Raw genomic sequence first — 12,929 nt, 5'->3', positions numbered from 1 at the left:
CTTTCTCACTTATAGCCCCCAAAAGTTGATTTGATCGCCAACTGAGTTTGTGATGCTGTATTTTACACTCTAGTTTACACTCTACACTGCATTTTACACCTGGGACGCAGTGGCCCAATGGCTAAGACGCTGAGCTTGTCGATAGAAAGGTCGGCAATTCGGCGGTTCGAATCCCTAGCGCCGCATAACAGAGGGAGCTCCCGTGACTTGTTCCAGCTTCTGCCAACCTAACAGTTCGAAAACACATAAAAAATGCAAGTAGGAAAATAGGAACCACCTTTGGTGGGAAGGTAATAACAGCGTTCTGTGCGCCTTCGGCATTTAGTCATGCCAGCCACATGACCACTGAGCCTAGAGTCTAAACCACTAGCACATAGGTACGACTTTACCTTATTTTACACTCATGCAGGGAGTTTGTCTTGCTAACATGGGGCAGGCAAAATCTTACAGGAAGACAGCTGCTTCAAACACGCTAATGCCACCTATAATTCTCACTCCCATACAGCTCATGTCAAGGGAGTTTTGTTTAAAAGGACAAGTATAGGGGAGTACGAGCCTTTATGCCGGATTTTAGTGCCTCAAGTCAGTGGAGGGTTAAAAGAAAATCCCCACAAGCGCCTTTCTACAAATACCATGCAGCAACTCTTGCAGCTTCTGAACATGAGCAATTCAACACCCACACTGAAGCAGCGCAAAGCGAAACTTGGCAAACAATCTAGCAATCCCATCTATGGATCAAGAACTTCATTTGCATATATTGGGCTGCAAGCAGCACCTGTTGTATCTTTCCTGCACCGTGCCAGATTTTGGTGTTTTCGCTCCAGGGATGCAACTCATTTTTTTGCCCCCTGAAATGTGAGCAGAGAACCTTCACCATCACAGACGCTGCAGCTGGGGGGAAAAAGGTGTACTAATCTTCGCCTGATCCAACCGGCTCTACAAGTAATCTTGAGCTGTTAAGTAGTTTCCAGATCAATAAAGGAATTTTGCTGTTTCAATAAAACTGCTGTTTCAAGACGAGGAATACCAAAGAACATAGTAAAATATGTTTTACTCTCCTCTCGGTCAGCCAAGAGGCTGGAATCTCACTGAAGACTCCTTTACAGGGGTGGTTGTCCCAAGGTCTCTCTCTGCTACAGAAGGAAGCCCTGCTACTTGGAGCCACGCTTTCTCCTGCACAAACCCATTTGCAAGTTCATTACTCCAATGGCTCCGTGAAATGCCAGACATATTAAGGCAAATCAAAGGACAGCTGGCTGCTTTATAGGTACCAGATTTCTCCAGAGGTTGGACCCTCAAAAGAAATACTAAGCACCTCAGAAGTTTATTTTGGTAGGAAATGGTCTTTTTCCCTGCATAAATAGTTCCTTAGCTGGAGCAGCTAGTCCATTTTCTCCTCTCCTTCTAAGCCAGGCAGGATGTCGTCCCTCCACCTTGTGGGCTCCGGCACGTAGGGATCGAAGGTCCACCTGGGAAAGACCCGCTTGTACAAGGTCATCAGCACCGTGTCCTGGGACTTCAGCTGCCCGTCGAACTGGCACTTCATGTGGCCGTGGGTCCCTGGCAGCCGAGGAGGAGGAGGAGGAGAGGGAGAGTCAGGGCACGCAGCCAGCGGGGGAGGGAGATTTGCTGGGCTGCCCCAAAAGCTTTCACCCGCTTACCCAGAGGTTCCTTGATATGGCCACGGCGGCCCCACTTGGTCCGGAGCTCCACTGGTTTGAACCACAGGACATCCTCTGCAGGGGAGGGAGGGAGGAGGAGTGGGACTCCAGCGGGGCTCAAAAGCCCTGAGGTTAGAGACACAGACAAGGGAAAGTCCTATACAGTAAGGAGACCCAGCGCAGGGACTGTGTGGGTGTGTTGAGGGAGGAGCTTCCTACAACACTGCATGTGGGCAGAGCTGGGTATCCTTACTTAAAGAGTGACGTGCTTTGAATGGGTCCATTTCTCTCACCCCACCTAGGGGTGAAATCCTCTCGGTTTGGCTCAACCACTAGGGACAATTGTCGTTGGTTCTGTGAACCAGTAGTAAAAAAAAGCTTCCAAGGATGAGCCGTGCGATTGTCGAAAACGCCCCCTCCCCCCCCACACTTTTTAAAGCATTTTTTTTCCTGCCTATTCGCCCTAACCAGCAGGAAAAACAATATTTTAAAAAGTGAAAAAAAGTTGGCCATGTCCACCCGGTTACATGACACCCTCCCCCCCTAACCCCCCCAAGCCCACAGAACCAGTGGGCAAAAGAAACCCCCGGGGGCCTCTAGATCCATACCTCTGTTGAAGAACATGTAGCGCACGACGGCCAGCTTGCTGAAAATCTTGAACGGGTGACCACTGAGTACCACTCGTTTAACGACTAGCCGGTTGGGGTCGACACTGAGCAGGGAGCCCGTAGCCAAGAGATTCTGCGCTCCTGCAAAGAAGCCCAAGTGGGAACGCTGTGACTCCAGGGTGCAACTTCGGGCAGGTCAATTGATAACCAGCGTTTGCCCTGCGGAGGAATCGAGTCCCCCCCCCCCCCCGACTCCGAGATCAGCAAAGGGCCGAGGCTTCAATCCAAGGCAAAGTTTCAGCTGCCATCAAGTGGGACCAAGGCACAGACGGCCCACCGTATACTCAGCACACTGGTTGGGGCTGCTGGGAACTGGAGTTCAGCGACACCTTTTATTACCGTGTTGCGTGCAACTTTTAACACGAATCTGGGCCACATCAACAAAATAAGCCCAAGAGAACGCACAAGCCCTTGGCAAGCCCCCCCCACCCCCAGCCGGACAACAGGGAGGTTCTCTGGGACGTTCTCCCTCTAGGCCCCAGGGGGACCCAGTGTGAAAGCTGACAAGCTAGAAGGATAGGAAAGTGCTGGGTTTTCCTCTTTCCCAACTGCTGCAGAAGAACGTCTCCCCCCCCTGCCCCCCCCTGCAGACAATCGGAGAATCTCCTTTTCCAGCATGAAGGGTAAGATCACCCGGTCCGTCTGCAGGTAACAGGTTAAGGGAGGCAGAATCTAGAAAGGTGCTCTGACCGAGGCTTCCTGAGAAAGCATACATCACGATCTTAGTCCCCCGCAAACCCTCGTTCATTTCAACGGCAGTGAATTATGGTCGGTCACAGCCCGTGATGATTCACAAACAGTCTGTAAGGAGTCCGACAGAAGTCTGCCAAAGTCTTTCAGGATAAGGCTGATAAACACCCACCTTTATTTCCCTTGAAACGCTGCCAAAGACCTAAATTGCCAATTAGTTTTGCAAGACCACACAGAGCACAGAATCAAACAGGACTTCTCAGAGTTTGAACCAACTAGATGAACTAATTGCTTCCTGCAAAGGCTCACCTCCGTTTGCTCCTCCTTTATGTCCTATGGGAGGGGCCAATCACCTCCAAGCCTTACTCCCAAGTCACCCTTTTTGTCTTAACTGTTCTTGCCTTCTGGCACCTCTGTGCATTTGCACACTGGGAACAGGCTCCCCCTGTTCTTCTGCCTTGCTGATGTCAGGCTCCAGAGGCAGCACGTAACTCCCAGATGGCCCTGGCCCATTTTCTGCCTCCGACGCAGAGCCCTCGTCCGAGCCTTCCCCAGACTCCAGGACTGGCCCAAGTTCTTCCCCAACCTCCTCACGGTCCGACTCTGCTGCCAGCTGCGTAGGCCACTGGCGGGCCACTACGAAATGCCAGCAGAAGGGGTGATGGGGGTGGCAGCAGCAGCAGCTCACCAGAGGATGCCAAGGCAGGGGAACCCATATTGACCCAAGGCACCTTCCCAATCCCCAACTCACCGTCACTCTCCTGTTTGAAGAGCAGTACCGAAGCAGGCGGGAAAGTGATGGGGGCATAGATCGTGGCCACCACAGCAGTGTCAGCATGGAAAAACTTCTCCAGCTTGTGTTTATCCGCTGCAAAGAAGGGAGGGGGGGGTTGCATGTTTAGTTTGGGTTGACTGCTGAGAGTCTTTGTAGCCCAGGAGGGGTCGCTTGGTTGTTTTCCTGCAGACATTTCATGACCCAACTAGGTAACGTCATCAGTGCCAGAAAGGGAGTGGGGTTTGCTCTCAGCTTATATGCATGTGTCAGCATTGATGGACAGCCTTGGTGATTAGGCTGCTGCCTGATTGTTTGTCTGAGTTGGTAGCTCCTCCATTGCGGGTATTGTTTAAATGAGGTCAGATCTGACTGCAGTGGAATATGGCCGAAATGGTGTTCCTAATAAATGACTGGATTTCTTCTTTTGAAACGTGGCTTGAGGCTCATGAATTAATTAGGGCATCTTTCAGAAACCTGACATAGGCCTTCATATGATGCATCCAAAGGAAGATGATTTGGGATGGGTCGTTTGTTCACTCGGAATGATCCTCTGGTTTCACCCATCACAGTGTTTCAGTATCTTTCCCAAATGCCCAGGGCCAAGAGGAGGGCAGGAAAGAGCCAGAGCCATCTTCTCATTTCCCTCCATTCTGAACTAGATTTGAGCCAAGGGGGTTGGGTGGCTGATTCCCTGCCAGCAAGGCCTGTTGCAAAGGCCTATTTCTCAGAAACGCCTCCCACCCATACTGGGAATTCCACCCAGCCCTTTCTGACCGTCTCCTACTCTCCTCGGCCCAAAGGTCATCAAGAGGGAGAAACCCCACCCCACCCCCACAATGGCTCCCATCCCTTCTTCAGAGAGGGGCCTGCAGTGACTTCCCCTCCCCTGGGAGGGGTCGAGGACACAGTTCCCCCACCTGAGGTGTGCTGAGAGTAGAGAGGGGAGGCCCGGAAGCGACGGAATCCACAATGGACGATGACATCCTCTTTGGACTTCACTGGCTCACTGTATCCTGGGTGGCGTCTCACCAGAAGGTTCAGCACAGACATCTGGAGACCATAAAAGGAGGGAGAGGAATCAGAGGCTGAGCTGCTCAGGCCACCAAGGGATCCTCAGCTGCTCTCGGGCTGATTCGGACCCCGGAGAGAAACGTCCGCTCTTCTAGGCCCGTGATGGGGAACCTAGAGCACGCCTGGCACAGGTGGCAGGCAGAGCCTCTCTGCGGGCACCCCAGGCCTCACCCCAGCCCAACACCTCCGTGCATGCGAGCGTGCCTCCCATCGGCCAGTTGGTCTTCGGGTCTCTGCTGCGCATGCACAGGGGGGCTGCTCGCATTGCACTTTGGAGCCCCCCACAGCCCATTTTGGCTTCTAGGTTGGCGCAGGCGGCCTTCCAGGCCCAAAACAGGGCACAGGGGGCACCCATAATGCAATGCACCACACACCCCCATACACACCGTGCCACACGCCTGCCCCCCCCCCCTCGGACCATTTTTGGCTTCCAGGTTGGTGCAGGAGGCTTTTGGGCCCAGAAAGCCTCCTGCACCAACCTGGAAGGCAAAACGGGGCAGGGCGCCGGGGAGGTAGCCCACGCACGTTACATCATGAGTGCGGAGGTGTGCGCTTTCGGCATGTGACGACACAAAGGCTAGCCGTGCCTGTTGAAGGTCCCTGAGCCAGTCACGGTCGAGCCAGGCTTTCCTTGCCCCAGAGAAAAGAATATGACGCGCCCCCACCCCCACCCCCACCCCCCTCTCTCTCTCCTTGGGACTCACCTTCTGCTCATAGGGGAGCAATGTGAAAAGCACCAGAGGCTCCTGCTTCTGCTGGAAACTCTCCAGAACAGAAACCGGGACATTGCAAAGGTGGAGGGTAACGTACCAGCCGACCTGCGGGAGGAGCAGAGAGGCAGGTCACGTGGGAATCCTGCCCCCCCCCCCCACACCCCAGCACAGAAGGTAATGAAGCTGGATTCAACTCTGCTTAAAGTCTTTCCTAAAGCACAGAAAACCCCTCCTCAAAAACCAGGTTGACGGCAATGATGGTAAAATGGGCTTGGTTTAGTTCCCCCCCCCCCTTCTAGAAATGAAACCAAGACCTCTCACAAGAGGCGGCTCCCATTAAACTCCCCAATGCTTTGATACAACTCTGGAGAGGGAACACTCCAAGGAGTCAATCGAGGCTCTCGGGTCAGTGCTTGGATACTCCACACAGTTAAAGCAGGTGTGCCCACTAGGGTGGCTGGCCAGGGAATTCTGGGAGTTGAAGTCCACAAGTCTTACAAGTTGCCAAGGTTGGACACCTCTGAATTAAAGCCTAACTCTAAAAGTATAGAAAGGTAACACTTGTAAAAGTACAATAACTGTGATTGTTTTAAAAACATGAACAATGTAAAAGCCGCAATTGTTGAGCGGAGTGAGATGGGAGGAAAAGGACCGACCTGAGCTCCATTGGTCTCCTCCCTTTCCAACTGACGGAAGGTGTGTTTCCTTGTCCGGGAAAAGTCCTGGAACTGGAAGATCCGGGCATAGTCCCTGGGGAGGTTCTCCTTGGGATCCCAGGGGGATGTTCGGAAGCTCTTTAGTCCCCTGAACTTCTGGAACCTGAGGAAGCCAGTGGAATCATTCCCTCGCCTTCTCTTCAACCCCTGGACCAGCTGCCCTCTCCCCATCTCCCTGCAACCCAGCACAGCCTCCAGGTTAAATCAGCCTCCCAGGGCAAGTTACCTGGGCAGTCAGGGCAGGCCTTGACTCAGCCCCCCCCCCCCCTGCCCCCAAACAAGGTCCCAGCAACTCCTCCCGCAACCCTGGCCGTTGGCCGAGGCTCTCACCGGACCCGGGCTGGCAGATCTCGGGGAGTGTCCACCTCGTCTGGAAACATTTCTTCTTGTCGCTCCTGTATGTATTTCTCCAGCATGGCTGCTTCTTCCTCCATTTTGTCCTTGGCCTGCTCCGTCTCAGGCAGCGTCATTGTTTCGCAGTCCTCCTCCTCCTCCTCCTCTGAAGCAATTTCCTCCACACTGCTGCTCCCATCCTGGCAGAGCAAAAGCACCGAGGGAGAGGAGGAGGCCTCCCCAGTCTGTGGGCCTGAGCCCCTGCCAGGTACCCACGTCTGCCTTCAAAGCCCCCCACCTGCCAGTGGGGCTGCCTCATCCTGCACAGGCTCTTTGCCAAGCTACCATCAAACAATGCCAACTCCCTTACCTGGGAGATGGCTTCTTGCATCATCTCTTCCTCCCCATCCTCTTCCTCGTCCTCCTCCTCCTCCTCACTGCCATTTCTCCATTCAGCCTTGTCCAGGATCCAGGCAGCCTGATAGGCAGATGTGCCTTTGGGGACCCTCTTGGCCACCTTCTTGCTCTGCTTAAAAGATTCTGTGGGTGGTAGGAGAGAAAGTTACAGACGGAGAACCTCCCTCCATAAAAAGAAAATAATAAGGCATTGCTCTCGTCAGTGTAAATTATTAGAGCCCATCCCTCTTCAACATATAGCAAGGAACATATAGCCAGCGCTGTCCGAAGACGTCTCCGTGGTCATGTGGCCGGCATGACTCAACACTGAAGGCGCACAGAACACTGTTCCCTTCCCACCAAATATGGTTCCTATTTCTCTACTTGCATTTTTACATGCTTTCAAACTGCTAGGTTGGCAGAAGCTGGGACAAGTCACAGGGGCTCACTCCGTTACACGGCACTAGGGATTTGAACCGCTGAACCGCTGACCTTTCTGATTGACAAGCTCAGCCTCTTTAGCCACTCCTTACATCCTCCTTTAGGATGACAGAAGGCCACCTGCTTGGAGACCAGGAGGTTTCCTTGGGCATCTCTAGGCTGGGCAGACTGTGGGGTGGTTAGGCCAGGGGTCCGATCCAGCCTGGCACCATTTGTGGCCCGATCAAGAATCTGAAGACCTGAGAATGTCGTTGTTGTTGTTTTGACAGAGTAAACCAGGCCACCAAGGGAAGAATACTTGAAAAACATTAAGCCCTTCAAGGTTTTTTTTAATATTATCTTTAAAGCTTTATCTTAATTGTCAACATTTTAATGCCTCTTGTCAATACTTTATGAATACCACTGCAATGAAATATAATATTCTGTGTTTTATAATACAATAAGCCAGTAATAAGAATGAGCCCTTGAAGAAATGGCTTGAGAGGCAGATATACAGGGCCCCAACCCCCTCAATGGAATCGTGGTTAGATAGCTGGCCCTTTTGAGGGAGGACAGGCAACATTCACACATCAGAGTTAAGCTATAACCTGGTTCCTTCTAGTTCCACCTTAGCCAGTGGAATTAAAAGCTACGGCTATCAGTACAGAGCATAACCTGGAGGACCCATTTAAGGAAACGTGGATTAAGGCAGGGCTCTCCAAACATGCCACTTTAAGACTTGTGGACTTTAAGTCCTAGGAGTGGCCGGCTGGGGAATTTTCAGAACTGAAAAGGTCTTACAGCTGCTAAGTTGGGAGAGTCCTTGGCCCATGAACTAAGTCAGGACCTGTCCTAAGTCATCTCTGACTGACCCTCAGCCTGCTGCAGCTCCTCCTCCGAGGGCCAGGTCTGCTCTCCTTCCATTGGATCCGGAACCACTTCTGCCTGCAGAGACTCCTGCTTGGCAGGGTCAGACTTGCTCAGCACCTTCACCTCTCCCTCCATCTCGGTGGCCGCGCTGCTACTAAGGTCAACCTGCAAAAGGCACAGGAGAGCAGTTCAGACCACACACCCTTTGGAGGGGGAGGAGCATCCCAGTCACACCTGCACACGAAGAGGCCCCACCTGTTTCTTCCTACTTGCTAGCTGTCCTCCTGGACACTTTGGGTTCAGGGCAAAGAGGTCTGGGGGAGCGTCCATTTGACTCATCTGGAAGTCTCCATGCCCAACAATGTGCACCAGGGAGTTGACGTTCAAGCTCCTTCCCCTCACATAGCCAGACACCATTAAGGTCCCCACCGTGGCACTCTCAGAGCTGGGCACAAATTCAGCAGCAGAAGCCAGCAGGTGAGCCCGCCGGTCTCGGAATGACAGGCGCTGCTGCTTCTGGCTCGCCAGGTGCTGCAGCAGCAGCCCAGATTCCTGCTCGGTGTCGAGAGGAAAAAGCCTGGCGCCAGGAAACCGCTTCTCCGTAACCTTGCCGAGCTTTTTCCGGGAATCCGTTTGCTTCTTTGGCAGCTGCTCAGCCAGGCCCTGAACAGCAAGGCCTGCAGGGAACAAAAGGAAGGCTTGCTTAACTACGGACAGCTGGAGAAATCGGCCTTTTCCTCTGGATCATCACCGAGGCTGCTATTAGCAGTAGCAGTCGCACTTAGACTTAAATACCGCTTCACGGCCCTTTCTGTTGTGGCCCGCCAGCAGATTCAGACAGTGAAGAGGTTGGGGAGGAAGATGGGCCAGTCCTGGACTCTGGGGAAGGCTCTGATGAGGGCTCTGTGTCGGAGGCAGAGAGGGGGCCAGGGCCATTTGACAGTTATCAGCTGCCTTTGGAGTCAGACATCAGTGGGGCAGAAGAACAGCTGGAGCCTGTTCCCAGTGTGCGCATACTCAGAGTTGCCAGACGAAGGGAACAGCTAAAGAACAGGGGTCGACTTGGGAGTAAGGCCACAGGTGAAGGATGAATGGCCCCTCCCAGAGGGAATAAAAGAGGAGCGAAAGGGGAGTGGAGTTTGCAGGAGACCATTAGTTCGCTTAATTGGTTCGTGATTCTTCGAGACTCTTTGCCAGGTTTTGCAGATATCAGCCAGAACACTCTGAAGGGGTCTATGGAGTCCACATAATGACTGCAACAATCTGGGTCCTCATTTTACTGACCTCAGAAGGATGGAAGACTGAGCCAACCTCGAGCCGGTGAGTGAGGATCAAATTGCCAAACTGCAGGCAGTCAGCAGAAGAAGCCTGCAGTACTGCATTCTAACCACTGTGTCACCATGGCACAATATAATGAGAAAAGAGTAGCAACAAAGCAGTAGCAACAATTACAGAGAATCAGGGGAAGCAAACTCATTTAAAAATCAAAGACCCAAATTTAGTGTCAGGGAACAGATATTTCATATAGTTGGGTTAATTATAAAAAACTAAGCATAGTTCCCAAGTCCTACAAGAAGACAAGGCAGCTTTACAGCAAGAATTGTAGCCTGCCAAACATCTCATATCTTACTGGATGAATGGAAAAACGGGCTGCATTGGGCACCAGACTCACCATAGCTGGGGAGACCCTGTGCAAAGATGCAGGAGAGGCAGTGATCACCAACAGCATCCCAACCATCTGCAGCATCCAGCAGAAAAAGGAGAGTATCGGCCACTTTGGCAAGATCCAGCACTGCGTGAAGGCTTCCTGGAGAATAAGAATTATGGAAATTATATGGAACATACTATCATATATGGTGGACTTGCAAGGTGACCCAAAAAATATTGGAAAAAAGTTAAAAGTTAGCTGGAACCTGTAACAGGAAGTCAAATTGATTGGAAACCCGAGACATTCCTATTAGATATAACGACGACTAAATATAAAAAAGAGACCCTATATCTGGTTTTACATATAATTACAGCGGCTAGGATTGCATTCGCACAGAGATGGAAGAATAAGTCAACACCAAGTAAAGATGAAATAATAAGAAAGATTCTTGACTATGCTGAGATGGACAAGTTAACAAAAGAAATCCAAGGAAAGGAAGAGACAGAATATTATTTGGTATGGGGAAAACGGTACAGGTGGCTGGAGGAAAGAAACACAGATTAACGATAAGTACCTAAGAAAGAGAAAAATGACAAATAAAGGATAAATGTTATAAAAGAGGGATAAAGTTTGTTTGTGGTAATATAGGTAGATAAGTAAATGATAATGAAATAGGAGGGTTAAAAATGGTGAAACTCGATGGTAAGGTATTAGGAGGGAAAATATTGTATATAAAAATACGTACCGATCTAAAACTGCTATAAGAAGGAACATGAAGTTCCGGTGTGTTGTATAAATATAGTAGTCTATGTCTTTGTATTTGTGTGTTTAAAATAAAATTAAAAATTAAAAAAAGATCTTACAACTCTCTGAAATACCCCAGGAAAATGTAGGAAAGACCGTAGAACTATTTTGTACGTGTAGAAGCTGCCAAGATACTTCTGAAAAATGAGGCCCTCACCTGCATCAGCCACCACAAAACGCCAGCGCAGCTTGGACCGGGGACACAGCAGGGCAAAACCAGGTGGCCCCCCCTTTGCTGGGAACACAACCGAATCCTGGTTACTCCGGAAAAGGCTCAAGGCCGCCTGGGGATCGGTTTGGGCATGCAGCGGCACCAGGACCATCAGGTGTGGTGGCCCATCCTTGCGTCCCAAATTCCGCTTTTCCTCTAACACCTGCAGACAGAGAAAACCAAGGTAGGTGAGGCTCCTCCTCTCTCCGAGCAAGCGGCCCAGATTCAGCTTCCCTGCTCTCTGCTGCTGCCGACGACTCACAGCCTCCTGGTGTTGCCGGCGGAGCTGCCAAGCCCGGTGCCTGCGGTCCTGTTTCGACCCGTTACGTTTTACCTGACGAGTGAAGGTCTTGACCGGGACCCGACCTGGAGAAGGAAGAGGGGTGAAATGGCAGGAGATTTTTTTTAAAGTTTTTCATTTTTAATCTCATACATTTACAGGTATAAATTCATCTAGTTAATTTTCTTATTATATTTTAACCCTTTTAAACATTTATTTTTCCATATAAGAAATTAAGATATATAATTAAAATTTGTTTTGCTTACCATTCCGATACACCTATTTTATTTTACTACTATTCTACTTTTTTTCCCCTTTTCTCCCTCCCTCCCTTCTCTACTTTCTTCTCCTCCTCTCCTTTCCCTTCCTCTCCTTTCCTCCTCTCTTCCTCTTCCCCTTTATACCCTCTCTCCTCCTCTCCCTTCCTCTTTCTTCTTCCTGGCAGGAAATTTGCTGGCTTTTTGCCTGTTCCTCCTCGGAGGACAAAAAAATGGCAGGGTCTGCCTTTGAGTTGAAGTGATGTTAAGTTACTCTTTTATAAAATGTTAAAAGGTTTCTTTTGTATTCTTTTACAATGTTAAATGTGAACGCCATTATATTCTTCCCCTAAAAGGTGTAAGAGGTTACTGTGGTTTTGCTAACCACAGAATGTGTTCAGTAAACAGGACAAGATAACCTTTGTTATCCCAAGCCGTTTACAGGCATCTACGTACAAGTTAGATAGGAAGCCACCTGCTCAGACGAAAGGCACCAGAAAAAAACCAAATAAGAGACAGGGGCCTCTCAAGAAATTGTCAAGTTGACCCTTTACAGCAGGGGTGTCCAAACTTGGGAACTTTAAGACTTGTGGACTTCAACTCCCAGAATTTCCCAGCCAGCATGCTGGGAGTTGAAGTCCACAAGTCTTAAAGTTCCCAAGTTCGGACACCCCTGCTTTACAGTATGGAACGATGAAAGAAACAACGTAAATGAATGAGCAGGAGGGGGAGAGTTTCTTAGGCGTAGAGTGTAGAAAATGTATTGTTTGAATGCTATTCTTTGCTCTCCTTGTACTCAATCCACTTGGGAGGAGACTTGGAGGCTGCCTTTGCAAACACTTTTTATTTTTCTGTCAATAAACCTTTTTGAACTATGAACCAGACTTGTCTCTGTGTTGCGAGGATTTAATAAATGGGATTTTTCTCTCATAGAGTAGACCGGGGATTTCCCCTTTGAAGTCTTGTGGACTTCAACTCCCAGCATTCCTCAGCCCAGCCAGGCTGACAGGGGGATTCTGGGGGATGGAGTCCACAAGTTGCCACGGTGGGAGAGACCTAGACTGGCGCTTCTCCATCTCAGCCTCTTTGGTCTTGAATGTCCAGAATGCCTCGACCTTGAAGGCACCCAGACGCCGAATTGGGATAGACTGCTCCTGGACTGGAGGCTCTCTTCGACCTTATCCCAAAATTAAACCACCACCACCACCACCACCACCGGGAAAAAGGAGGCCCTCCGCGCGCTCACCTCCCTGCCTCCGCGCGCTGCTCACGCGGTGCTTCCCGGCCTTGTGCGGCTTGTTCTGCTGCTTCAAGGAGCCCACGCGGTGGACGGCTGCCTGCTTCGCCATGGCCGTGCCGCCGTCGCGCCGGAAGTGACGCCACCGAAGGACTGGACTACGCCGCTCTAGGATGCGC

The 12,929-nt window shown here is 50.8% G+C and overlaps 1 protein-coding gene across 2 annotated transcripts; it reads right to left on the bottom strand.

Annotated features, from left to right (window-relative positions):
- Nucleotides 1-1,034: 1,034 nt before the first annotated feature.
- On the bottom strand, nt 1,035-12,920 carry TSR1 (TSR1 ribosome maturation factor). Of its 2 annotated transcripts, none has more exons than XM_081960963.1 (15): nt 12,760-12,920; nt 11,239-11,342; nt 10,923-11,139; nt 9,986-10,120; nt 8,569-8,990; nt 8,316-8,478; nt 6,998-7,167; nt 6,625-6,827; nt 6,235-6,397; nt 5,570-5,683; nt 4,712-4,844; nt 3,771-3,887; nt 2,270-2,410; nt 1,662-1,787; nt 1,035-1,560 (listed from the first exon to the last, which is right to left on the bottom strand). In XM_081960963.1, exons 1-15 carry the CDS (start codon nt 12,860-12,862, stop codon nt 1,382-1,384), a joined length of 2,490 nt encoding a protein of 829 aa, XP_081817089.1. In that variant the 5' UTR covers nt 12,863-12,920; the 3' UTR covers nt 1,035-1,381. The 2 variants fall into 2 exon arrangements, with proteins under 2 accessions (XP_081817089.1, XP_081817090.1); XM_081960964.1 differs by having other exon boundaries at nt 1,662-1,736; nt 12,760-12,919.
- Between the last annotated feature and the right edge of the window lie 9 nt (nt 12,921-12,929).

The sequence above is a fragment of the Natrix helvetica genome (genome assembly GCF_964273705.1).
Source record: "Natrix helvetica genome assembly, chromosome: 8".
Classification (NCBI taxonomy): Eukaryota; Metazoa; Chordata; class Lepidosauria; order Squamata; family Natricidae; genus Natrix; species Natrix helvetica.
This window is presented reverse-complemented; position numbering and strand designations above follow the sequence as displayed.